The following is a 26,103-nucleotide window of genomic DNA, read 5'->3' on the forward strand; positions in this document are numbered from 1 at the left end:
GGAGCACGGAGAAGATATCCAGAAGTCCAATGGTTTCCAAAGCAGCAATCCAGGTAAGTAGGTTTTCAGCAGACAGTCAGATTCAGTTCCCCAAAACAGTCCAGCAGAAGACAAGGCAAACCTCCAGAGGCAGGAAGTCGAGAACAGCAGGTAAGATCCAGCACTCATCAGTGAGCAATGCTCCAGCACTGATCTGTTTTTCACAGCTGCCTTATGTAGTCAGGAGGTGATGGCCTTGATTGGGAACAGCTGAGGGTAATTACTGAGCCGGTGAGTGAGAGGTGGAGAGGGGGGTACAAATGCCACAGTACCCCCATCTCAAGTTGCCTCCAGGCGATCTGGGCCACTTCTCTGGATGGTCCTTGTAAAAAGTGGTGATGAGAGTGGGATCCAGAATGAAGGATCTTGGAATCCAGGACCTCTCTTCTGAACCGTATCCCTCCCAGTCGACCCTGCGTTGGACGTCCAATATCTCTCTGACCGTAAAAACAGCCTGGTTATCCACCAGCCGGGCAGGTGGGGGGAGGCTGGTAGGAGGGCACAAGGGACTCTCCTGTACAGGTTTAATCTGTGAGACGTGGAATGTTGGATGAATTCTCAAAGATGTAGGGTGACTGAGTCTGACTGCTGATGAACTGATGATGCGTTCCATGGTGAACCTGGGGGCCAACTTCCTAGGCATGTCCTTTAGGTTAATGTCACGAGTGGATAACCAGACTTTTTGACCCACCTGATATGTAGGTGCTATGGAGCGGTGACGGTTGGCGAATCGCTCGTTCTGTCGGGCAGTTCATAGAAGTACTCTTTCAGTCTGTCTCCATATGCATCGACAACGCTGCAGGTGAGTTTGGACCGATGGAACCAGGCTCTCGGATTCTTGGTCGGGGTTGAGACAGAATGGCCCCTACCCCAGTGTCAGACGCGTCTACCTCGACGAGAAACTGTTTAGTAGGATCTGGGTGGGACAGAATCGGTGCCGAGGTGAAAAGGCTCTTTCACTCCCTGAATGCTTTATCAGCTTCAGGAGTCCAGTTGAAAGAGATCAGCGTAGAAGTGAGTCTGTTTAAGGGGGTAGCAACCTGGCTGTAGTTTCAGGTAAAGCACCTGTAAAAGTTTGCAAAACCCAAGAACCTCTGAAGTTCCTTTTGACTAGTAGGAGTAGGCCAACCGGTAACAACCTCCCTCAAAAATGTACCCCAGAAATGAGAAAGTGTTGACATGGAATTCACATTTTTCTGCTTTCACGAATAATTTGTTTTCCAAGAGACGTTGGAGGACAGCGCAAACATGAACCTTGTGCTGTTGCAGGTCACGAGAGTAGATCAAAATGTCGTCAAGATAGAGGAAAACGAAATTGTTCAGAAAATCACGAAGAACATTGTTAATGAGGGCCTGGAAGACTGCTGGGGCGTTAGTTAGACCAAAAGGCATGACTAGATATTCGAAATGTCCCAAAGGGGTCTTGAAGGCAGTCTTCCATTCATCCCCCTCTCTGATTCTAACCAGATGGTAGGCATTGCGTAAATCCAATTTAGAAAATACTGTGGCGGAGTGTAATTGAGTATGGACCGAATCGATGAGTGGCAGGGGATACTTGTTTTTAACAATAATCTGATTTAACCCATGGTAATCTATGCACGGTCTGAGGGTCTTGTCCTTCTTATTGACAAAGAAAAACCCTGCTCGTAGGGGTGATGTGGAGGGACAGATTATACCTGAGGCCAACGATTCCTCATTATAATTCTTCATGGCCTCCCTCTCAGGCCCAGAGATGTTGAAAAGGCGACTGGAGGGAAGTGGAGCTCCGGGTAGTAACTCAATGGAGCAATCGTAAGGCCTATGAGGTGGTAGCGAGAGAGCTTTTTGTTTGCTGAACACAGGGCCTAGATCATGGTACATCTGTGGAACCCTGGACAAATCTGTCTCCTCCTCAACCTTGTTTTTGATGACAATCTGTGGAACGGCAGATCTGAAACAGTGTTGGAGACAGAAATCACTCCAGGATTCAACACGTTGATCAGACCAGTTCAAAACTGGGTTGTGTCTGGTAAGCCATGGGAACCCGAAAATCAATTGAGGCACGGAGGATTCAAAAACCAAAAATTGCTTCTCTCGTGATGATTACCGGAAACCGGTGTCAAAGTAGAATAACATTAGAACGAACGACTCACAGACAACTGTTAGCAAAAGATAAGTGATCTGTTTTTCACAGCTGCCTTATGTAGTCAGGAGGTGATGGCCTTGATTGGGAACAGCTGAGGGTAATTACTGAGCCGGTGAGTGAGAGGTGGAGAGGCAAACAGTGCCAAAAGGCAGAATGCCACATGACATTGCTATTTATTTTGTATTACATGTTTATTTACATTAAATACAGTGGTTGATTATAAATGCAAATGTCAGCAGCAGCTAGCTGTAGCTGCTTGGGGTACTTATGGCATGAATATTGTATTTCTGCCTAAAAAACATGCAATATGAAAATGACAGCAAAGTAAAGGTTTATAAAATAGCCTTCATATGCATCACTATGAAATCTTTGAGACTGAAGTTGTTTTAAGACAGCAGTAATACTCTTTTATCTTGGTCACATGCTGATTAGACTTGTTTTTTTGTTGGGTTTTTTTTGTTTCATCTAGCCATCTAGCACAGAGGTCCCCGAACCCTGGGCTGCGGACCGGTACTGGTCCGTGGGTCATTTGGTACTGAGCCACACAGAAAGAATAATAAACTTACAGTATTTCTGTTTTTTTATTTTTGGAGTCTGACTGACATTTATCTTGAAAAATTACCAGATTCTATCTACTACATCCATCTATGACTCACTCTTGATGCATGTCAAAATGCTTATCTAGGTCACATGACACTTTACTGCTAAACCTACAAGCTAGCAAATGAGTAAAAAACAAGCATCTCTGGAAGCCCTAGATTGGACTGTCTCATTAATGAGAAACGCACAGGGCTCTCTCTGATTCTGCGTTATGGTGAGTTGTATTCTTTGTGCACTTTATATTTGTGGTGTATCTTATTTTAGAGGGCATGTTTAAACATTGCCATATTGACCAGAGAACATTAGGGGGAGGAGAGGGTGTTATTCATGTTGATAACTCAATACCAGGACGCAACAAACAAATCTGCGAGTACACATTGGATTTACATTTATTATGTTCCATAAAATACTCCCATTTTTATTTTGTTCTATTTATCTATCACACCTTTAAAGGCCGGTCTGTGAAAACACTGTCTGATAATGAACCAATCCGTGGAGCTAAAAAAGGTTGGGGACCGCTGATCTAGCACAACTGTTAAAGTAATTCACTTCAGTAGAATGTGAGGTTCTGCTGGTTGTACTTGTGTTTGATAAGTGAATTATTTGTAGGCTTTCATTTCATTTGTACAAACTCACTGAAGCAATTTAAGATTTGTCAACAGATCCTGGCATGTACAGCTTAGTAAAGGGGCCTTTTATTGTGTACCCAAGGTTTAATTTTGACTGCAATAACCTTAATTGGCCAGTCAATGGTGGCATTGTTTTCTAATTAATTGTATTCAGCCTCTAAAAAGCCACTTAATGCAACCACAATACTTTTGTAACTGTTATGATATACAGTATCTAAAGTTCACACAAACAGATGTTGAGAAGTGGTAACAGCTACATTTATATTTTGAGTATTTAAACTGTGTTGGGGGAAAAAAGGGTTTTGAGTTGTTCACATTTGTAGCAACTGTAACTTCCCAACTGTAGCTAGCCAGTTCACATTAGCAGTTATAAAACATATTTTTTTTGTTTTATGTCAAAATAGAAGGTGTTCAACTTAGGCTTTGTAGCTTTTTGAAAATACATGTCATCATTTTTGCTGGGCTAAATTGATATTATCTTGCTACTTATCCTATATTGGCAGACAATTTCTCAGTTAACTCTTGAAAATACACTGTTGGCAAAAAAGACAATACATTATTAATATTATTTTATTAATTTGCCATTAAAATACTAATCTTGTGTCTGTGGTTTATTGTATCACTTTTCTGAAGAGCAATCCTCCAGCTATCTTGGCCTAAATTGTAGCAAGTCAATGTGAACAAATCTTGTTGTTTTTTTTTTCATTTTTGGTGTGATGTTTTGTTCTGACTTTTTGAACTTCTCACAGGGAGACAAAGGTGACCCCGGACCCCCAGGACCTCCAGCTTATGGCAGTGAAATTGGCACTTCTGTTCAAGGTAACACAAGTGTTATTCTTGACTTAATATAAATATGAACTTGACTTAATATAAATATGAACTAGAGCATTGGTTCCCAAAGTGTGGGGCGCGCCCCCTAGGGATTTTATTGTAATCCGTAGGGGGGCCCGGGGCCCATGGGAAAATCTTTGGGAACCACTGAACTAGAGGATCATGTTTTCTATCACTGGCTACAGGACCTCCAGGGGACATAGGATATAGTGGCCTCCCAGGTGACCCTGGTTATAGAGGATTTCCAGGAGACCCAGGACGTCTAGGCCCACCGGGTCGTTTTGTTATTGGTAATAAATTTACAACACGTTTGTAAATTTATTGATTGAAATTATTTTTTCAGAATTTGCATTGTCTCACTCCATGTTTCATGCACACAGGTTCTCCAGGAGCCCCTGGTTTTTCAGGTAACATAGGCCAAAAAGGAGAGAAGGGTAGCCCAGGCATTCAGAGATATAGCCCTGAAGGACTCCCAGGTTCCCCTGGACCCCCTGGACCCCCTGGGCCTCCTGGGCCTCCTGGACCTCAAGATTCTTCTGGTATGCCAATGCTAATCTAATATATTAATATATTGTCTTGTTTAAGTTTTAACTTTTCACTTTTTTATTATTTTTATTAACGATGCTTTATTTAATTTCTATATGGAATTTCATCATTATTCAACACTTCAGCTGCAATGGGGACAAAATAATTTGCAGTATTAAAATGAAGTAATTTTGTGCAAAAGAAACCAGATTGTTGGTAAAAATACAAGGCAAGATAGAAACAAACTTTAAAACATAACTGCTGTCTGAATTTGCTGTCCTCAAAGGCGGTCATCCCTGCGTCATCTATCCTCCGGTGCCTGTCGGGCCCACAGGTTAGTTCTACAGGCAGTCCTCTATGCAGCCATTATCCTGAGAGCACCATGGCAGCATTCAGCATCTCTACACAAAATTCAAAACAACCTCTTTCTTGCAATACTTAACTGCCAAAATGCTGTGGCTTTTTGTTTTATGCTGTACTATTTGCAGGGAGTTGTATTAAGTGGAGAGTGCAAGCTATTACAAGCTTTGGACTTGGATAGGAGTTTCTCTCTACTTCAAGTTGCTTTTCTCATCTTTGCCCACAAGGTGTCCCTTGCTGTCAATGCAATTCACTGATTTTAAAAGAAGAATCAGTGCTTGGGAGCTGCTTTAGAAATTTGGAATGGGATTAACAACAGACATAGAAATAGAAAGTGGATAATTGTCATAAAAGATAATATAAAACATCCTGCTTTGATAAATACTTATTTGGAAGTTTGGAACACACTTGATTAACGTGTATGTGTGTTTCCTTTGTCCAAATAAGTACCAAACCATAAAATGCTATGCATGTTGCTTGTGGCAAAGTAACTCTCAGCTATTACAGTCTATGTAAAATCAGTAATTACTTCTTGCCAAAATACAATTCTGTTTCATATTTTTTTGATATAAGGTCATGAATAAATAAATTTAAATGCTTTTCAAGTGAAGCCTTTCAACTTCTGGCAGCAGGTCAAATCTAATGCCAAAACTGATGGAAAACGAAGCAAACTAACTCTGATTTTGCACTGTGAAAGTTGGTTGTACTTGCATTGTGCTCATTTATATGATACCTGTTTACAGTGAGTTGCAAAAGTAAAAAAAAGACGAACGGTAACTTTGATGGAGCTGTGCAGTTCTTTTACAGAGACAGGAGCACACAGCATAGAGCTCTATAGAAGAGTGGCCAGAAAAAAGCCATTGTTTAAAAAAAAAAAGATCAAGTCAAGTACTTTACAACATGAAAACACAAAAATATAGTCATCATGAAAACACACAATTATATGAAAATCTAAACTAAACTTATCTGGAACATGAGCTAAGATAATCTAAATAAATTATATGAGCAAAAATAACATAAACAGATGAAAAACTAAGCAAGGAAACTAGGATGTAAAAAGCTAAACTAAGCTTATCTAAAACAAGTCATACTAAGTCAAACTGAGGAAAACCACACTAGGATATAACAAACTGATAATAAGCTAACAAACTAAACTAGGATTTAAAAACCTCAGTTGAACTGATCAGAAATGATACAAGCTAAGATAGACTAAACTAAACTAAAGGTTTTCAGAAGGCTAACTAAGAGTACCGAAGGCCAACTAAGAGTCAAAACCATTTTAATAAAAGGCCAACTAAAAGTGTCACAATGCTTAAAAAAAAAAAAGGCATTTTAAAGACTTCGTAAACACATTGAAGAATGTGCTGTTGTCAGATGAGACCAAAATTGAATCTTTTGGCCATCAAGGACAAAACTATATCTGGTACAAACTCAATACATCTCATCATGTTGAGAAGACCATCCCTGCAGTGAAGCATGGTGGTGGCAACATCATGCTGTGGGGATGTTATTATCAGAGACTGTGGAACTGGAAATTAGAAAAAGCTGTATGGTACAAAATATAGACAATTTTTTAGGTAAACCTTTTGGAGCCGGGGTTTGAGACTGGGACAAAGGCTAACGCACCTCTCCAATTTGTGGGTGAAATATTGTTGCAACCCACAGTAAATGATATGAAACTTTGTTTAACGGTTGTTTTATTTTTAAAAAATCCTCCGTAAATCAAAAGTTTATTTGTATCCATTCAAAATATGTAGTGTCATCAGTCTTTGCAAGTCAGCTTAAAGGTAAAAAGTGTGATAATAATAACTGGTGTCTTTCTTGTGTGACACTTTATGATAAAATTACCATTTTAACATCTACTTTGTTTAACTTTGTATATGTTTGTGTTTTTACAGATTCTCCTAATGAACTTCAAGGTCCTCCTGGACCACCTGGTCTCCGAGGAGAACCGGGTTTCATAGGGTTCAAAGGTGTTAAAGGTACAGGAGACTGATTTATCACATAAGAAATCAGTTTTAATGGGTGATTCAAACTAACGTCTGAGTGTTACAGAAACATTTTTGTAACATAATTTATACATGTTTATGGCAAGCTACAATTAATTTAAGAACATAAAAGCAATTTTGTTTGTATAGTTGTATTGCAACTCTGCCACTTGCTGACTAAAACTGGTAACTGCAGTTTACTTGATATGTCAAGTCTTGGTACATTAAAGGCTTTATTTACTAATTATAAAAAAATGACTTTGCAACCTGTTGCTTTTAAAACATTTTAAGGATTAAAGTATATTTTTTAAGTTATGTGTTATGTACTGAAATGTACAATTAAAATAGCGTGGAAAACTATAATAGAAAACCCCAATAATGACATGACCCTCATTTCCTATTTGGCACATCTTCCTTTTTTCTTCTTTTTCTTTCCCCTTCATCCCATTGTTCTTTCTGTTTCTGAATTCCCCTATTTTGCAGGCCCCCCTGGAGATTGCGATTGTCTTGGAGGAGGAGGCTCTGTGGGGTTTCCTGGATTACCTGGACTACCCGGACCTCCAGGAGGCAATGGCAGCCCTGGCCTCACTGGACAGCAGGGTGAGCTTGGTGACCCTGGTTTTACTGGTGCTCAGGGGCCTCGTGTAAGTAAAATATTGACTCTGTGGTTAAAATTCACATATTATCCTACTTTTGTTTAGTAAATTAAATAAATATATCTTAAACTGTATGAATCCAGATCTCAGGTTTTACAGATAACTGCCCTCTCTGCAGGGTCGTCTTGGTGAGAGAGGCTACTTTGGTCAGAAGGGAGAGAAAGGGGCACCATACTACCCCAACCTAAATTTTGGGGTGAAAGGAGAGCGAGGGGCACCTGGACCCACAGGACCCACAGGGGAAACAGGAAAACATGGCAGAAATGGTCGGCCTGGCTTTCCTGGAGTCTCAGGACCCCCAGTGAGAACTTAGGCTTGTGGTTCTTATCAAAACTTTTTCATTTTAAGGGTTTCTCAAGTTCTTAAATGAAGATATACTAAAAAGAAAGTTTAAAACATCATTTGCTTTTTTTCCCTTTGGATTCTATTATTTTACATCTCCTTTCCTTTCATTCTTCTTCCGGCTTTTTTCTTTTCTTTTTTTCCCGCCCTCCAGGGTGATGGGGGTGTTGGCTCGATTGGTGAAAAGGGTTTCCCAGGATTCCCAGGGCCCAAAGGTCGGCCCGGTGGCCCTGGTGAGCCCGGCAGTGGCTTTGCTGGAGCACCTGGACTTCGTGGAGAACCTGGAGAACCTGGTATTCCTGGATTTCCAGGCCAACCAGGTTTACCTGGACAGAAGGGTGAGTGATGTACAGGAGAAAAAACGGTATGTTTAGCATGAATGAGAGAGAGAAAATGCAACCATTTGAATTTCATGCCATATTTCTCCCACAGGACAAAATCCCAACCATACATTCATGTCATGACTGTTCATCCTGTGTGTACATTAAGCTAACATAGTAGTTTAACATCTAATAACCATCAAAGGTCATTTCTGAAGGACAAAGTTTCATTTTTGTTGATGAATAAGTCAAACTCTCCCAGACATGAAGAGACAATATGGTCCCTGTTAGGTTTTCTTTACCAAACAGCTTCCTGTAAGCTGGTAACTTTTGCATTGCTAACTCTTTGATAAATTGTCTCCATTTTTTACTTTTACTTTTACTCTTCTGCAGACGTTCTGCAAAATCTGCTTTTTTAGTCAAGACTGATGCACAATGAAGACAATTTAAACACTAGCAACTACTGCTGTGCATCTTTAGACTCAGAGGAAGAGAGAAGATCAAAATGGTTAAAACTGAATTACAGAGCAGTGAAGTTAGGGAGTTCTGGTCCCTTTTACTTGTTTACATTGGTCTCATTTCTTTTTGCACACAGTTCATTCTGTTGTTTTTGTATTATTATGTTATTATTATTATTATTATTATTATTATTATTAAGTGAAAACTGCTTCCAAAAAGGATTTTAAGCTCGTGGACGATGGGTTATCAAACTGTTTGTCTGGTGAAGGTCTATTGACCAAAATGTCGCAACAATAAATCATTGCAAGTTTGGAATGTGTGCGGGAGTATCTTTTTGCTTCTTTGGATTCAACAGATACTGATCTAAAATTTGGTGTGGTAGCAGTTGAGAGCCATCCCTAACACATACTTTGAGACCTAACAAATATAAAATATAAAAAGAGATGGGGTATATGTAATATTTTCCAATAAAACTGGAACCTTTGAATGAGCTTTTTGTTTTTGTTGTTGTTGATTTTTAGGTCTTCCTCTCTGAGACTAAAAGACAAGTCTTCAGTAGCTGCTGGGGTTCATTTCTAGTATGAATGTGTTCTTTATGTACCAGGATGCAGATGCTGAATGACTGATTAATTTTGCTTTTAGTTTAAAGGTTGTTGTCACTCTCAAGAACTGAGAGAGAATGAGGAAAATGAATGGCCTATACAGTGTTTTTTTATTTCTGTCTTGGTCACAAATCACCTCCTTCTTATTTCATTCTTAATGATGATAATAGCCAACTTTTAAGCATTGTGATATGGCACCAAGCATTTTATTACGCTTCTGCATTAACTGAATGAGCTTTGAATTAATTTACTGGAACTGATTGCTACTTTGCTCATAACTGGTGAAAACAAAGAGCAATTGCTTCAGTTGGGCATGCAATATGACCCTGACTGGCTTTGTATTCTCTCGTCTTGTCCCTCTCTCTCTATAAAAACTTTTCTATCCCTATTTTTCTCCAGCTCCCATCCCTCCATTTCTCTCACCATCCTTGTGCATGTGTATCTGTGCAGGTGAAAACAGCTGCGGAGGGGTTAATGACGCTGGAGAGGGAACGGGTGGGTAACTAACTTTCTCGACCAGAGTCAGAGTGACAAACATGGGTCAGAGCGTGGATTCTTAGCTCAAAAACTGGTGGATTCAGGAAGACTGTGTTCACATCTAGCCAGAGTTAGAGGTACAGGCGACTGTGAGAGTCTGCAAAATCTCTCATAACGTTTATGGTTGTATTCAGTTTCCTTTGGTGAGTCATAGAGACTGGTTGTTTGAATTCTGAACACCTTTGAACCCATCTCAAATTTCTGTATATTTTAAAAAACTAGAGCTATGTTTTGACATCTGCAAGTCAGCTTTCTACATGACCAACAACATCCAAGACTACTGTACAACCCTAAATGGTCAATTTCCTTGCAATTTTGAATCTTCAACCAGTCTCCAATAGTTGCAGCCCAGTGAAAAACTGCCATAATCAGTCCGTCTAATCATATTACATGAATACAAACAGTACCAAATGTTCATTTAAGCATGTTATGGGTAACTGGCCAGAAAAACAAATTGATGGAAAAGTAAAATGTTGCAAAAATCAATAAAGGTGCTTGCTTGAACCACTAAAACATTTTTTGATTTTTACACCATATTACTTTTTCATTGAATAGTTTGTCTACCTAGTTGCACCTAATACTGTTACTAGTAACAAACAACAGACAACTTGGTCTTCAGCATAATTAACCATATAGTTCTATGTAGATTACCATCTAATGGAAAAGTGACACCAAGGTAAGGGTTGTCACATAGTGTTTGCCTGAACAACATTGTGGAAATTGGTGTTGTTTTTAAAATGGCAGAAATCTTCTTTAGAACTGTTTTAATTTGGACTAGCCATTAGCATGACTTCTTGAAGAGAACTTTTGCCTGATATTTCAAACTGCAGGGTTTCCCCCAGCATATTATAAGCCTGGCGGGTCCCCAGGCTAAGCTCTGCTTGTTTATTATAAATACGTCATTTTTTTACACGTTTTTTTTCCACCCGCACCCCCAAAACCGCTACCTATATCAACGTCACTGCGCGAGGGTGCGCGCCAACAGTGACGCAATCGCGCTGTGCCCGCCCCTGCGTGAAGGCCCCGCGCGGTGTCGCGTCATGCACCTTTTGTAACTTGCCGCTGGTTACATAGCGTACTGCCCCCCATCTTTTTGGAGAATACTGCACCGATGTAAGCGCCACGTGCGCTGATCCGCGATCTGTTCACGGAGCCCCGCGCGACTCTAATGAGCCCTGACGCCGAGCCGCCTTCAGCTACCTGGAGTTAGCAGGTCGCTGGAGCCGCAGCAATAAACATAACGAGCTAGTTTAACCAACAATGGTTAGTTGAGCTAAAATTCAGCTGGTGGCTTTACAAGACCGAATATGGTAAGCGTCTTTTGTACTTAGTGAAAATATTAATAAGATGCAAGCTAATTTATCCTTGTTTAACAGTAAAATGATGCTATTAAATTCAGCATTAGATATGTTTTGTTTCCAACATGCAGCCTGTGCCACAAAAAGCACAGTACAGTACAGCATCTCTCTGTTTTTCAGAGTTCTCTGTTGTTATTCATGGGCCTTGATGTGAGACGTGTGTTGGTTGTATTTTTGTTTAAAAAAGTATTTCAAAAGTGCCTTTTTGTAAAACTGTAGTTGTTTAAATATTTGGCACAAATATCTTACAACATCACCTAATAAATAGCCATATTTTCAACTTTCTGTCAACTTCAATCTTTTTTTTTACTAAATCACGGTCGGCGAACGACCGGCGAACAGCCACCTACCACCGGGCTCAGACTCTTTTCTGGGGGAATCCCTGAACTGATAATGCTCTGAGTAATTTCTACTGCATGTAAGATATTGACTGTTAATAATAGCTCAACACACCCTACAACAAAAAAATCCAAACCGTTTTCTGAAGCCTTATTTACAAGATAGAAGAAAAAGAAATATTTCCAATCTTACAGTTTCTGTTCAATTCTGGCTAAGTCCAGTTGATGATTGACAGGCAAGTTCAGCTATAGCTGATGAAATTGGTGGTCTACTCACTGGGCAATTACATCTTTCTTCTATGGAAGCTGCTGGAACTTGGTGCATGTGTGTGCAAGTGCTTTTAACCAGGAGGTGAGCAATGGAAATATAACAACTGATCTCAAGAGATAAAATCCTATTATCCTTCCCATCAGTTTTTATTTTTCATCTGCCTTTTAATAGGATCAGTGTGCTATTAGCATTTAACCTTTAGTACAAAACAGTTCACTGTGAAATTCAGATTAACCTGTGAAAAGTTTGTTAGTGTGAATGGAAGCAACTGACAATTAGAACTCCTAAATCATTCTATACAGCTGAGAAAACTTGAGTGTGTGTATATATATATATATATATATATATATATATATATAAAAATTTGCATAATGTTTTTGTGATCCCTCCTTTATGTTTTAGAAACATTGCTTACCTTTCACTCTAACTGACAAATACAGATAATTTCAGTTAAATATAACAATATAATGTACATTATTTTTAGCAGGTCTGGCATTTAAATGTATTTTCATTTGGTATATACAAACTGAAGTAAATTTGACTATTTCTGCTTTGCTTCCAAGTGTTTGCTGCATGTTAAAAGTGTAAGAACTAACCTGTATCTGATCACTACTAGGTGACAGGCTACCTTGTACCATACCTGGTGAAGTTGGTGAGTCTGGACTTCCCGGTTTACCTGGACAACCAGGTAACATGTTTTGCAGTGATTTATTATCTATTGTTTATTTAAAGATATGCTTATTGATTACTCTGTTTTTAGGGCATGTCAGTTTGCCTGAGATGTTTTTCTGTTCAATATTAAATCTGCGCTGAAACATGATTTAAAACTATGAAAGAATAATTTCGTTATTTTTGAGGTGATATTCAGTCAAATAGTTATCAGTAGTAGTATCTTATCAAACATAAACATCCATCATAGAACACAAAGTATTGAGAAAAAGGCAAAAATTTGACTTTGAGGCTAGGCTAATGGCTAGCCAAATAAGGCCCTCCTTTTTATTTAAACTGCATTATTGAACAAATGTATCAAAAAATAGTCTAGAATGCTAGATTAGCTAATATTAAACATCTATATTTTGTATTTGTTTAGTTCAGTGGTTCCCAAAGTGTGGGGTGCGCCCCCTAGGAAGGGGCGAGTGCCATTGCAGGGGGGGCGCGAAATGGATGAAAAAAAAAAACAGTGCCTGACTAAGCATAATGGACAGGTTTTTGACGGGGACAGGTTTTTAACCCCATTTTGCACAGAGGCTTTTTTTTTAATGTATTGATGGTAATAAAGTTGAATATTGTTACAAATTAAAAAAAAAAGAAATATGTTTGAAATAACACTGACAGCAAAGAATCCTCTTCTACAGTATAGAACTAAAAAAAACAGTTACACAAAAGTGTTTCACTGTAAAGATGGTTTGTAGTTTGTTTTGTTGCAACCTGAAGTGTGAAATAAACTTCAGTGGAGTTTGAAAACAAAATATGTGTATAGGTTTATGTCTGTTTGAACGATGTGCAGTCCAAAGATACAGTCACTATTGACAACTTTTTGACAGAACATCACTTATGCATTCAATTACCCCTTTAACCTTTGTCCCATACTAATTATTTTTAATAAAAAGATGTCATGAGGTGGTAGTTCTTTAAAAGTGAAATTAAATAAAATATAAAAATAAGTTTTTCTTTTAGTTAAACACTTCTATAAAGCATTCCAGGGGTCCATTTTTCTTATTTAGAAAGTTAATGGCTTGTTTTTAGTCTTTGTGTAAAAATTCAGAAGTGGAATAACTTTTACTGCCTCTGGTTGGTGACATCATTGGTGCCACTTCCACTTATGATAGAATGCTGTAGGCCTTACAGTTGCATTGTTTATTGAAAATGGAAGAAGAAGAAGCAATTTTTGGTAACAAGAATACTTGTTTGAAAATACTTTTTTATTTCTTGGTCTGGAGTTATGCCGTCTGCAACTCAAGCCTCACATTTCACAAGGGGAACCCCAGGCTTTACAATGATGGCACATATTCTTTGAAGGAGTTTCCCATCACTTCAGTAGCCAGCAGAGAAAACCAGTCAGTTTTAAAAGAAACTATTAGGATTAGAATAAAAAGGCTTTTTTCCGGAAGACATAATTGTTAGAAAATTTTGGTTTAAAAGGAAAATTCTGATGATTATATGCTATTTTAGTTAGTCTGATCGGTAGATGACTACCTTATAGACACAATTTTTCACTAATCTCATTTATGTCAAAAATCAATATTTTCATTTTTTCTGCATTGCCACCTGTGTGCATTACAACTCAATTTGCCAGCACGGGTCACATTTTATTTTATATTTACACTGCGACTGGCTTGATCACTTTCTCCCCATCAGAGTTCTCGGTGTTGAGAACCCCTGATAACTAAATCAGTACACAGTAAATTTTGCAATGATAAATCAACACTTAATGAGGTAAATTTAACACTGTGTCTGAGTCACAACCTCCCAAGTGTGAATTTCAAGTAATGTTTTACTTTTGACCTACTGTATCAACACAACAGACCTAAAATTACACAAAAAACATAAAATCCGAGTGGAAAATTCTTGTTTTTTTACTGTAAAAACCACAAACATACTTAATGAAATGTTTTACAACTTAGAATGCAAATATAATCAGTAATATTCATAAACACATGAACAAATTGAGCAAACAACAAAGTTAAATACACTCTCTACATTAAAATGTTGACAATTTCTTAGGCGTTTTTTAGACAAAAAAAATCAGAAGTTCTAATAAATTGCCATAAATCCTTTGTACCACTCATATAAACAGTTTCTGTCCAAAACAGGGCAGAGGGGCACATCACATTCTTAGTTTTGGTCATTTTCTATGTCCTGTTCATGCAGGATCATTCAGGTAAATGTTATAAAATATATCCTGATGCATGCTCAAAATATGCTTCCAAACATATGGATCTGAATCTGTCTCTTGTTATTATTTTGGCTGGAAGGGAGACAGACAAAACGTGTTGTTTCCAAAACTAGAGTCTGATTCTCTTTGCTAATGTGTTTCATCCTACTCAGAAATAGGAGCAAATAAAATGTCTCATACCGATTTTTTAAGTAAGTTAGTACTTTGTGCAGCAGTGAGTGACACACAGTTCGCTTCTCACCTCAAGCGGCTCAGCCAGAGCCTGTGTCCGTTACAGGGGGGGGGCAAAAAGACTGTCATAAATTCCTTTTTTTTTTCTTAGATTAATGGATTTTTTTTTTTTGCCTTTTTTATAGCTATATTGTTTAAATACACAGTTTCCTTCATTGAATTATTGGGGGGGACAAATCCCACCTGGGATTTACGCCTGTGGGCTCAACAAATCCTCATTTCTCTCTTAAGTGTTTGTTTAGCTTTGCTTCTGAATTTAGAGGTGTAAATGGATTTTGCAATGTTTGGAATGATTGTTCTATTTTGTTCCTGTTTTCTGCATCCTCTGAAGACAAGCACTGTAAAGCTACATCCATAGCCTGACTGTGAGTCTCAAAAATCACTTCTTCCATGGATGAGACAAATCTCTTAACATTAGATTGGCTTAATCCAGCTGCTCTGAGTTGTGTGACAGCAGTAGCACACATATCTAATAGCTGTAAAATTACAACAAAACAGCTTTCATAGTCCCTCAGTGAAAGAACCTCAAATAAAACATTAAATAAAATTTGCAACAAATACAAACATTGAAGACCATAAGATGCTTCTCTGCTTTGAAAGCAGACACTTTTCCTGGTCTCTTACGACCCAAGACAGAGGGAGGAATCAGGTGTAGCAGCAGCAAAATTGTTGAGAGGTCACTGTCCCAACCTGTGACAACACAAATTTGATGTTGAATTGACCATCAGCTAAATTTAGTGATTTTGCAATTTCAATTATGTGTGCATAAGTGAGGCTCACACAATAACTGCACCCCATGTGATGTGGAAAAAGTCATACTTACCCATGTCATCATCCACTTTAGTGCTATACGCAGGAATATCAGCTGCCAGGAGATCTTCAAGCTCACTGGTGGTTGAAAGCTTTCTGCATTGTTGGATGATCTTTCTCTTCATGCATTTCTCCAGAAATTTGCTGGAGACATCTTCTCCAAACATCAGAACAAAATCCCCCCCCCCACCCCCTTTAACCAAAAATGTGGAAAGACAGAGAGTACATTGCTTGACTTTTGGGGGTCGAGGACAATGTTGCGTCGGAAGTCAAATGTGAGCTTCATCTTATTCTTGATTGTGTCCTCATCGGCTGAATGATTAATCAGTGCGATGGCTTCCTTACACTCTTATCCACTCAGGACAGTCTCAGGAACAAACTGGGTCTCCCGTCTAGCATCTGGTCCTCCAAGCCCACATTCATGAGATGCTTCTTCAGATGATGCTATTCACTATCATAATAATGTTCCTTGGGGATTAAAAGGATAACAAAAACAGACACTTAAACATATTTGATAGCCACAGTCAGACTCAGATCTAAAAGCTGGTAAAGAATTTCTATGCAAACTAAACAGTTAAAACTACAAGCAGGTAAATCAGAAAAAAAGGCCAATAAAATGACAGATCACACCATTTTGACTGATACAACCACCAAATGTGCTGAGAGCAGACATCTGAGAATCTAAAAATATAACTTGTCACAATCCACCCAGATGTTACACTATCACATGCACACCCCATATGTGCACCCACATCAAATTTTTTATAAAAGTTTAAATTTATATGCTCCAGTTGGTGTCAAACACAGAAGCTTCTTTTGTTTTATTAAAATCAGATTAAATATATGACAGTAATTATGTAAAAAAAAAAAAAATCATATATCTATAAGTTCACTGCAATGTCTCAGCTGCATACACTGGCTTTATGGTTTTCAAGTATGTGTAGTCTTATTTGTTACATTTTTAAAACATTCATATAAAACTGTTGAAAGGTGAAAAAAACCCATCTCAGCAGTAGTTTCACAACTACTACTTAAGAAAGTTTATGTGCACAAAGCAACTGCATCACTATTTGGCTAGCCACTGTGCATTTTTGCACATCGCCAAGTCATGTTTTAATCAACATGGGTCCTGCAGCACATAACTTCTCAAAGTCACTTATCTTAAATACTGGAATGCTTTAAGGTGCCAACAGCTTCACAAAACAATACAGCTTACGTTACATCATTTACATAGAACATAATGATTAAAGTTTACACATTAATGTCTTAGGCAAAAGGAATTTGACTTCATGGAACTTTTATCAAGGTTGGACAGTTACTAAACACCCTTTTCCATTAGTATCAGCGAGAATCATTCACCTTGTCGACTTGCTTCTTTTTAGGCCTTTCCATTAGCACCAGTTAGTAGAACAGTTAAGCAAGGTTTACAGTTGAGGCATTGCACTGGGCGTGAGAGGCGTGCGCAAATTACTACTCGTGCCCAATTCAGTGTGTTAACCACAAAGCTAACTGAACTATTAATACCTGCTTGCTTGCGGTTCCAATAGTGAGGTCAGAAGACTGCTGGTCACAAGTCACAGCATGCTACTCGCGCACAATGATTACCATTAAATTGTAATTTAAAATTAACCAAATTGTGTTAAACAAACGCAACCCAAATAAAACGGGGACTAACGAAAAAAGGAGCAAAGCAGCTACTGGCTAGTTTAGCCAACTCCTGGCACCAACGCAGGCAAAAACTGGACTGTTAACATTACTGTTGATTCTGAAAAGCCATACACCTAATGTGAGACTTGTTTTTTGCTGAATTTATATTACGTTTCTTTAAATAAAACTATACAATATAGCTTAAAGATGGATTTAAGGCGGACATAGTCGAGTTGGACAAGCGCACACCGAGGCATTCACTCGGTCATGGTTGCCATGTTAAACTTGGTATTAAGATATCTAAACTCACAAAAAAATATCGGGACCTATAAAAAAAACATTCTTGATAAACAATTCCTCTTTAAATTATTATAACATAAAATTAGACCATTATAAGAAACTTAAAACAGTAAGTGGGCACATGTGTGTGATTACTAAAACTGGGACAGGTGTAGATGGGTGTGGCAGGGACACAAGTGAGTAACTGAGGAGGAGTGAATAGTGACAGAAAACAAAGGCATGAACAACAACACTAAGACAAAGATAACTGAACACAACCAGAAAACATGAAGACAATAAACAGAATACAAAAAAACCAAAGCAAACCCAAAACCTGACAGTAATTTTCATGCCAGACCTTAACTAACCATATCCATTGAACTTTCTTGTCCTTCAGGAAGCTAGAGAATTACAACGGGCGTTTCACCCATTGTAGTTTCGGATCAGTTTACACAATTAATTGCAGTGCACTGAACAATTTCACCCGCACGCTATCTGTGTTTGCTATTTATTTCCTTGATCACTCAGAAGTGTGTACCCTGAGCTAAACACAGGAATGTGAGCAAGGAAAATGCCAACAAGATCCTAGTAATTTTTTCGATCTTTTATTATTAATTTAAAATTAGAGTGAATTTTTTTTAATGCGAGGCTCTGAAAACAAGCCTCTTTTAAGACTTTCTTTTGATTTGTTATCTTCAAAACACTTTCCATTTCACCTTTAACGTCTTCTAAAGTTTTTAAAGTTTTAAAGTGGGATTTATATACTTTTCAAAATATTTTTTTTAATAAAGTATCTCAATTTATAAAACATTTCATCTTTTTTCATGCATAGAAAATACATACATACTTTGAATTTTTTGCATAATAAAGAAAATCTTAGCTCAACAAAGTGTAGTGATTGAGTAATAAGGAGAGCTAAGGAAACATCTACCCATCCATTGATTTATTTTCTTTACCCACTTCTTTCCGGATCGTGGGGGGGTTGAGTCATAGAAACAAAACAAACACAGGAGATGGGTAAAACCTACAAAACACACTGTGAACAAGAAACAATGGTAAATTCAAAAATAAAGGCAAAATAAAACCAAAACACCAAAAAAAGGCAAAACTGTGACACAAATAGGTAATTCTCAAATCAGACTAGTTAAATGTATCTAAAAAGATACACTACTACTCATTTAAAGTTTTGGAAGTGATTTAAATGCAGATCTTCACAAAGAAATTATGCTTAAACTAAGTGCTTAGCTTTGTTTTCTCTCAGGCTCTAAAGGTCAGCCAGGTTTCCTAGGAGATCCTGGACGTCCAGGGTTTGACGGTGCCAAAGGAGAGAAGGGAGAGCCCGGCTTTGGAGGCCAACCTGGACCACAAGGTAACTCTTGTGCTAAGGTCTGTGCTGTAGACAGACCAGCATGTATGTCCGGAGCTGTAATTTATGTAATGCTGTGATCAAGAGCAGAAATTCCATTCCAATATTGAGGGGGATAGTAAACAGGTAGATTTATTAAGAGCATTTTTTTAGGTGGCTGTTGTAAAATGAAATATAAAATGAACATGTAATACCATGTTTTTAAAGTTTACTGGTTGCAGAAACACACCGAACGTTCATATTCTTTCCGTTTAAAACCATATGAAGTATAAGAACAGATCACTAAACATCTGACATGCATCCATATACAATAATAAAATCCAAAAGGAAACATTTACATCATGACCACAGGGAGACCAGGGACTCACCAACTTTCAATGTTGTCATGGAAACATGTAAATAAAAACTGAAATTAGCATAACAATGTTCAATTTGCAGGGCAAATAATGGTTGGTGTCAATGTACATCAAATGTGGGTGTAGTTTTCCTCATTCTATTGTCAAAATTTAGGCGTATTTTCTGTGTCTATCTACACAGATCCACTTTTGGGTGATCTAACTAATTATGTGACTTCTGAACATAATCGTTGGGGTTTTAAAGTGAAAAGAGTGAAAATTATGCACACATCACTTCTTCCATTCTTCTATTCATCTTCTACTGCTTATCTGTGGTCGGGTTGCAGATGCAACTCTGACATCCAGACTTTCCCAGCAATGCTCTCCAGGTCCTCCTGGGGAGTCCCAAAGCACTTCCTTGCCAGAGAGGATACATAAACCCTCCAGCTAGTTCTGGGTCTGACCTGAGCTCTCTTCCCAGTGGGACATGCTCAGAAAACCTCCAAAGGGAAGCGTCCAGGAGGCATCCTAATCAGATGCCCAAACCACCTCAACTAGCTCCTATTTATGCGATGAAGCAGTGGCTCTACTGTGCCTGGCCAGCCTATGATGAAAGCTCAGGCCAGCCGCTTGTAACCAAGATCTCATTCTTTCGGTCATGATCCATACCTCATCACCATAGGCAAGGGTTGGAACGTAGACAGACCAATAAATCAACAGTTTTGCCTTTTGACTCACCTCTTTCTTTACCACTACCGGCTGAAGCAATGCACTCATTACTGCAGACGAAGCCCCAATCCGTTGCTCCATCGCACTCTCCATCCTATCATTACTTGTGAACAGAACTCCTTCTGGTTAACCCTCCTGAAGCCCTCAAAAGAGAGAAAGTTAGAAAGATACAGAGAAGCACCTGAAGGTTAGGAACCCTGGCCTCAGACTTAGGCTATGTTCACACTGCAGGTCTCAATTCAAATTTTTTGCTCAATACGATTTTTTTGCGTGGTCATTCCCATTACATTTTAAATGGGACCTCCATCAGACTCTAGTGTGAACAGTTTCCAGTTCACGAAATGACCTGCGTGTGCAGAAGAAGATATGACATCACACTCCACACGCTGAGTTTACGGAATTAAAATGGACGTTGTGAGTGTTAGCACATGTGTATTAATTTTGAAGTTGCTGTCCAATCGTAGCCAACTGAACATCCAAATGGTTAAAGATAAATGAAGACACAAGAAATAGAGTGCAAATGTTAACAATGATTGTTTTTGGAGCTTAGGGGCAAAAAAATCTGGCTTGTCTCCCATTTGTCAGCAGTGTGAACGTAGCCTTAGAAGAGTTGACTCTCACCCCAGCCACTTCACACTTGGCTGTGCAATTTCTGTGCTTGTGCATTTTTCTCAAGCAGCTTTTCCCTTTTCCCCTAACGCATGTGTTGTTTAGACTAATACCAAATATTCTCTTCACAAGTAACGAGATCAACAAATACACAACAAAAGTGTATTTTATCACAAACTTAAGCTGACTCAGTTATAATTAATTCTACTAATAAGAAGATATTGCTGCAGACATATTCTTTCCTTTCATGACAAAGTTTTTACGTCTTTGGCAGTTCACACAGACTTTTGGTATCTACTCATTTTCAAGGTATCATTGTCAGTCCATTACTTTGACCATAGTCTTAATTTTTTATCTCTAATGTTTCTTCCATCATGTGCTCTTCTTGCAGGTTTTCCTGGACCCAGAGGGGACCCTGGGATTACAGGACTACCAGGACAAAGTTTAAATGGACCCAGGGGGAAGGATGGTTTTCCAGGACTTCCTGGACCCAAAGGCCAGTCCGGAGAGGTTCTTGGAGCCAATCCAGGAACTCCAGGACTTGATGGTCAACATGGAATAGAAGGAGACAAGGGCCAGCCAGGGACTCAAGGATCACCCGGAGCTCCTGGTGTGTCTTAAACAGAGAGACTGGCATGTGTTGTTTTTGGTGTGGTAGTGAGAAGTGAGAAGTGTTGGACAAGTTATGGTAACAATAATACTGGAGGCAGTACAACTAGTGGTACTTTTGTCATTTGTTGCACTGTCATGAGAGGTTTTTAGTCATCCAGGGTGTAGGAATCCTAACAAATTTAAAAGAAGGCACGTTGGCTTCATTTCAATTCTTAAAGAAGTGTTGCAGCTGTGTGAAATACCCTTTGGGACATCCTCGCTCTCACCCTAACAATCATGGAATGCTTTGAGTGGCTGTTCATTAGGAACAAACTGGATATCAGTGTGGGTCTACACAAGTACACCTACAGTAAGAATCACTCTACATCAGACACTAAGTCATCCACTTGAATCTCACCGATCTAGAAAGAGAGGATTCATCTATCAGGATTCTTTTCTTAGACTTTAGTTCAACCTTTAATACAAACATCCCCCAGACTCTGGTTATCAAATTGTTGCTGCATGAGCTAACAGCATTTCTCTGTACCTGGTTCCTGGACCTTTTGACACACCAGTCCCGATCTGTCAAAACCCACAGCATCTCATCTTCCTCCAGCACCCTAAACACCAATTTCTCCCATGGGTGTGAGCTGGAAGATCTGGTGGCCTGGTGTGAGGAGAATAACCTTTGTAGGAGCTGGTCGTGGATTTCAGGAAGTTAAGTCACACTTGCTCTGTCCTTTCCAGCTGGAGCAGCTGTGGAAATGGTGCACAGCTTTAGTCAACTTTTCCAGAAACTTGATGTGGTCCTTAAATCTCCTGAAGCCCTCAAAACAGATAGCACTAGAGAGAGGTAGAGAAGCCCTTGTAACTTCAGGTTAATTTGACCCAAAGGCCCCGGGAGGGTTAAACACCTCCAGTGTCATAAAAAAGGCCCATCAGTGCTGATGTTGAGGCAGAATGCAACACTCCAGTGCTGGCAGATTTTTAAAGATGTGTGGTGGAGAGCACCCTCATCTTCTTAAACACCACCTGTAATGGGAACTACTCTGCTGCTGGCAGGAACTCACTGCAGAGGGTGATGAAAACTAGTTGGATGAAGAAAGACAGTAGAATAACTAAAAATGAACAAATAAACCCAAATTGTTGCTAATTAGTCAACTATCTTTTAATAAAAATATAGTATAAAAACAGTGATCAGGAACAAAAATCTTTTTTTATTCCTCTGTCAGGTTTTAATGGACCCTCTGGTTCTCCTGGTTTCAAGGGAGAGCGTGGAGTTGAGGGTTTTCCTGGTATTACTGGTCTTCCTGGACTTCCAGGTGAGCCAATCTATGCCATTCCTGGTCCGCCTGGACCTCCAGGCAGTAAAGGACTGATTGGATCTCCAGGTGAGAGAAAATGTTTTGCTAACTAGATGATGAATTATGTCTCAAGGGTTTTTTTGTTGTTGTTTTAGTGTTTGGATGAAAACAGAATGTAATTTTTACTTGATTTAAGCTAATATTTTTCGCCTCTTGTCCTTCCAGTTTTCTTCCGTTTGTGTTTCTTGTTCCCAGTCATTGTCCTTTCAAACCCTTTTTCAGATGGCATGTTATGTTCCTGTTTATTGAAGTTTTTTATCACCTAAAAATGTCTTCTTTTGTTTTGTGTTTTCCTCTTGTCCCATCTTTTTCCTCCTTAAATTCTTCCTTCTGTCCTCCATGCACCACCACCATCACCTCCATGCATCCTCTCATCCCTCCATCCTTTTCATTCTTGGTTTTGGGTGATTCAATATAGGCTGCCCAGGTGAGAATTCTTTACCACCATCCATTGTCCATGTCTTTTCCTATTCGCTGTAACCTTTGCTTCAATTCCTGCATGCTTCTGCTACTTATGCTTTTAACCTTTTAAATGCTATACCACCCCAAAAGGGCCCGAATATGCTTTATCATCATATTGCAAACAAATCTCCTTTTATGGAAGTGAGGAAGACTAGCAACTACAACTTCTTCATTTTGTGTTTTTTTTAGTACTGAGTTTTAAATATTCTGTTATTTAGTGCCAGAGTAATTTTGATGTAAATGATGTCCGCACTCTCTTGAATGAACCAACAAGAAAAGGCTAACGTGATATGCCATCGTCAAGCTTTTAGCTGAAATCTTTGCAGCAGATTTTGCTGAATCCAAGTTTTAAATTGCAATGCTTTATTACAATTTGTTGTGTAAATGTAAACAAGATACTGATAATATCTTCTCAGACAAAAAGTTAAGCACCCATGCAGAGTGGTCAAATAGAAATTAAACTTCACATGCAGTGCCCCAGGAGGTGGGGGTTCGTCCTGTGGGGTTGCCCGCTCCATCCATCTCAGCTGTTGTGTCCTTGAGCAAGATACTTTACCATCCTTGCCTACTGGTGGTGATCTCAGTGGCACTCATAATGTCAGCCTTACTTCTGTCAGCCCGCCCCAGGGCAGCTATGGCTACAATGTAGCTTACCACCATCAGTGTGTGAATGTGTGGATGAATGGATGAATGACTGATTGTAGTGTAAAGCGCTTTGAGGTCCTTGGACTAGATAAAACACCATACAAGGGCAGGCCGTTTACCATGAAAGTCATCTGAGTGTATTGAAATGATTACAATATCTGATCCAATAGATAGCTGGCAGTACAGGCACAATGCTAGTCCCATGTTAGCTGGGTGTGGCACTCTCTTGAGCCAGACTGCAAGCAGTATTTTGATACAAAACAGAGTCACAGAGCTGTTGTATTCTCACCTTTGTCAAGTTGTCCAATAGCTGTTGTATCCGGCCCTTAAGATCTGACATATCAGACTGGGTTTAGCAAATTGATGCCACACCATTTTGTTCGGGGAAAGATTGGGGGACCTGAGTGGTCATGAAATGTCCAAAATATGACAGCAGTCTATAGGGTAACATGTTGTGCGGAAAAGCATCGATTTGTTCAATGACTGAACCAGAGTGCTGTCTCAGAGGGGTTAGATATGAGAAAGCGGATTGTCACTGACACAATGCTGTACTATCAGGATCCTCTAAATCTGGTGGTAATGTCAACTTATGCATGAGAACCCTAGTCTGACCTGTAGTGAGAAATGGTGTTGCATGACATGGCAAGTTGAAAAGAGTTCATGCAAAGTTGGTGTATAAATGCTTGGTACACAGTACAACAATGCTCCTTTAGTGTGGTCCACATATGCCCCTTTTACACCAGCTCTAAAGGTCCAGGCTCCACTCTACTCGGCTTGCTTTGTGCGCGTTTCCACTGGCATTTTTTTTAGGCCGGCCCTGCTTCTTTGGTCCCTGCCTCGGAGTTCGTGGGTGGCGCAAGCTTAGCTCCTGTTCACTCATTGGTCGTGGGTATGACCAGATGCAAGCATAAAGAGCGAACAGTAGGAATTTAAACAACAGTATTAGCTTACCCTGCAACGTTTATGCCATCTGTCCCCCAGCTGAAGGCGCTGTAAAGCCTGAAATCTCCGGCGGACAACAGCTGTCCTACTCCGCGCAACAATCGCGGCATCCAGAGCATTTCTTCCACTGCGCCTCTCTTCCTCAAGTCTCAGGAGAACCCTGAGACTCAGGAGAATGCCTGAGAATGTTTAAAAAACAGCAACAACACAGGGCCAACGTTGTCCATAACTCTTTTGTTGTTTCCACAAATGGCACCGAGTTTTCGTAGCGCACTCTGCTAGGGGTTGGTAATGCTGTCTAGAGTGTCTACAAGGCATCCTTTGTGTCTGGTGACTGTCACTCACTGTTTTAACCGACTGTTAGCTGCTCCAGCAACTTCCTGACACACTGTCCACTCATTATCCATCCATCCATGCATCCGCTTATCCGGGGTCGGGTCGCGGGGGTAGCAGCCTAAGCAGGGAGACCCAGACTTCCCTCTCCCCAGCCACTTGGGCCAGCTCCTCTGGGGGAATCCCAAGACGTTCCCAAGCCAGCCAAGAAACATAGTCCCTCCAGCGTGTCCTGGGTCTTCCCCTGGGCCTCCTCCCGGTGGGACGTACCCGGAACACCTCACCAGGGAGGCGTCCAGGAGGCATCCTCCCCAGATGCCCGAGCCACCTCAACTGGCTCCTCTCGACGTGGAGGAGCAGCGGCTCTACTCTAAGTCCCTCCCGGATGACTGAGATTCTCACCCTATCTCTAAGGGAGAGCCCAGACACCCTGCGGAGGAAACTCATTTCAGCCGCTTGTATTCGCGATCTCGTTCTTTCGGTCACTATCCAAAGCTCGTGCCCATAGATGAGGGTAGGAACGTAGATGGACCGGTAAATCGAGAGCTTCGCTTTTTGACTCAGCTCTCTCTTCACCACGACAGACCGGTACAGCGACTGCTTCACTGCAGACGCTGCACCAACCTGCCTGTCGATCTCCCGCTCCATTTTTCCCTCATTCGTGAACAAGACCCCAAGATACTTAAACTCCTCCACTTGGGGCAGGACATCTTCCCCGACCCGGAGAAGGCACTCTACCCTTTTCCGGCTCAAGACCATGGCCTCGGATTTGGAGGCACTGATCCTCATCCCGGCCGTTTCACACTCGGCTGTGAACCGCTCCAGCAAGAGCTGTAGATCACGGTCTGATGAAGCCAATAGGACCACATCATCTGCAAAAAGCA

General features: G+C 39.9%; 1 protein-coding gene across 1 annotated transcript in view; it reads left to right on the forward strand.

The window, feature by feature from the left end:
* col4a6 (collagen, type IV, alpha 6) overlaps positions 1 to 26,103 on the forward strand; it is a 254,724-nt gene that overhangs the window by 162,677 nt on the left and 65,944 nt on the right. Inside the window, exons 16-29 of the mRNA XM_037976748.1 lie at positions 4,077 to 4,212; positions 4,410 to 4,514; positions 4,605 to 4,763; positions 5,036 to 5,083; positions 7,008 to 7,091; positions 7,581 to 7,741; positions 7,872 to 8,054; positions 8,250 to 8,433; positions 9,927 to 9,971; positions 12,597 to 12,668; positions 19,105 to 19,212; positions 21,274 to 21,492; positions 22,706 to 22,864; positions 23,256 to 23,264. Of these exons, the coding sequence (XP_037832676.1) occupies positions 4,077 to 4,212; positions 4,410 to 4,514; positions 4,605 to 4,763; positions 5,036 to 5,083; positions 7,008 to 7,091; positions 7,581 to 7,741; positions 7,872 to 8,054; positions 8,250 to 8,433; positions 9,927 to 9,971; positions 12,597 to 12,668; positions 19,105 to 19,212; positions 21,274 to 21,492; positions 22,706 to 22,864; positions 23,256 to 23,264 (1,672 nt within the window). The remainder of the gene's footprint in view (positions 1 to 4,076; positions 4,213 to 4,409; positions 4,515 to 4,604; positions 4,764 to 5,035; positions 5,084 to 7,007; positions 7,092 to 7,580; positions 7,742 to 7,871; positions 8,055 to 8,249; positions 8,434 to 9,926; positions 9,972 to 12,596; positions 12,669 to 19,104; positions 19,213 to 21,273; positions 21,493 to 22,705; positions 22,865 to 23,255; positions 23,265 to 26,103) is intronic.

Source organism: Kryptolebias marmoratus, linkage group LG7, assembly GCF_001649575.2.
Source record: "Kryptolebias marmoratus isolate JLee-2015 linkage group LG7, ASM164957v2, whole genome shotgun sequence".
Taxonomy (NCBI): Eukaryota; Metazoa; Chordata; class Actinopteri; order Cyprinodontiformes; family Rivulidae; genus Kryptolebias; species Kryptolebias marmoratus.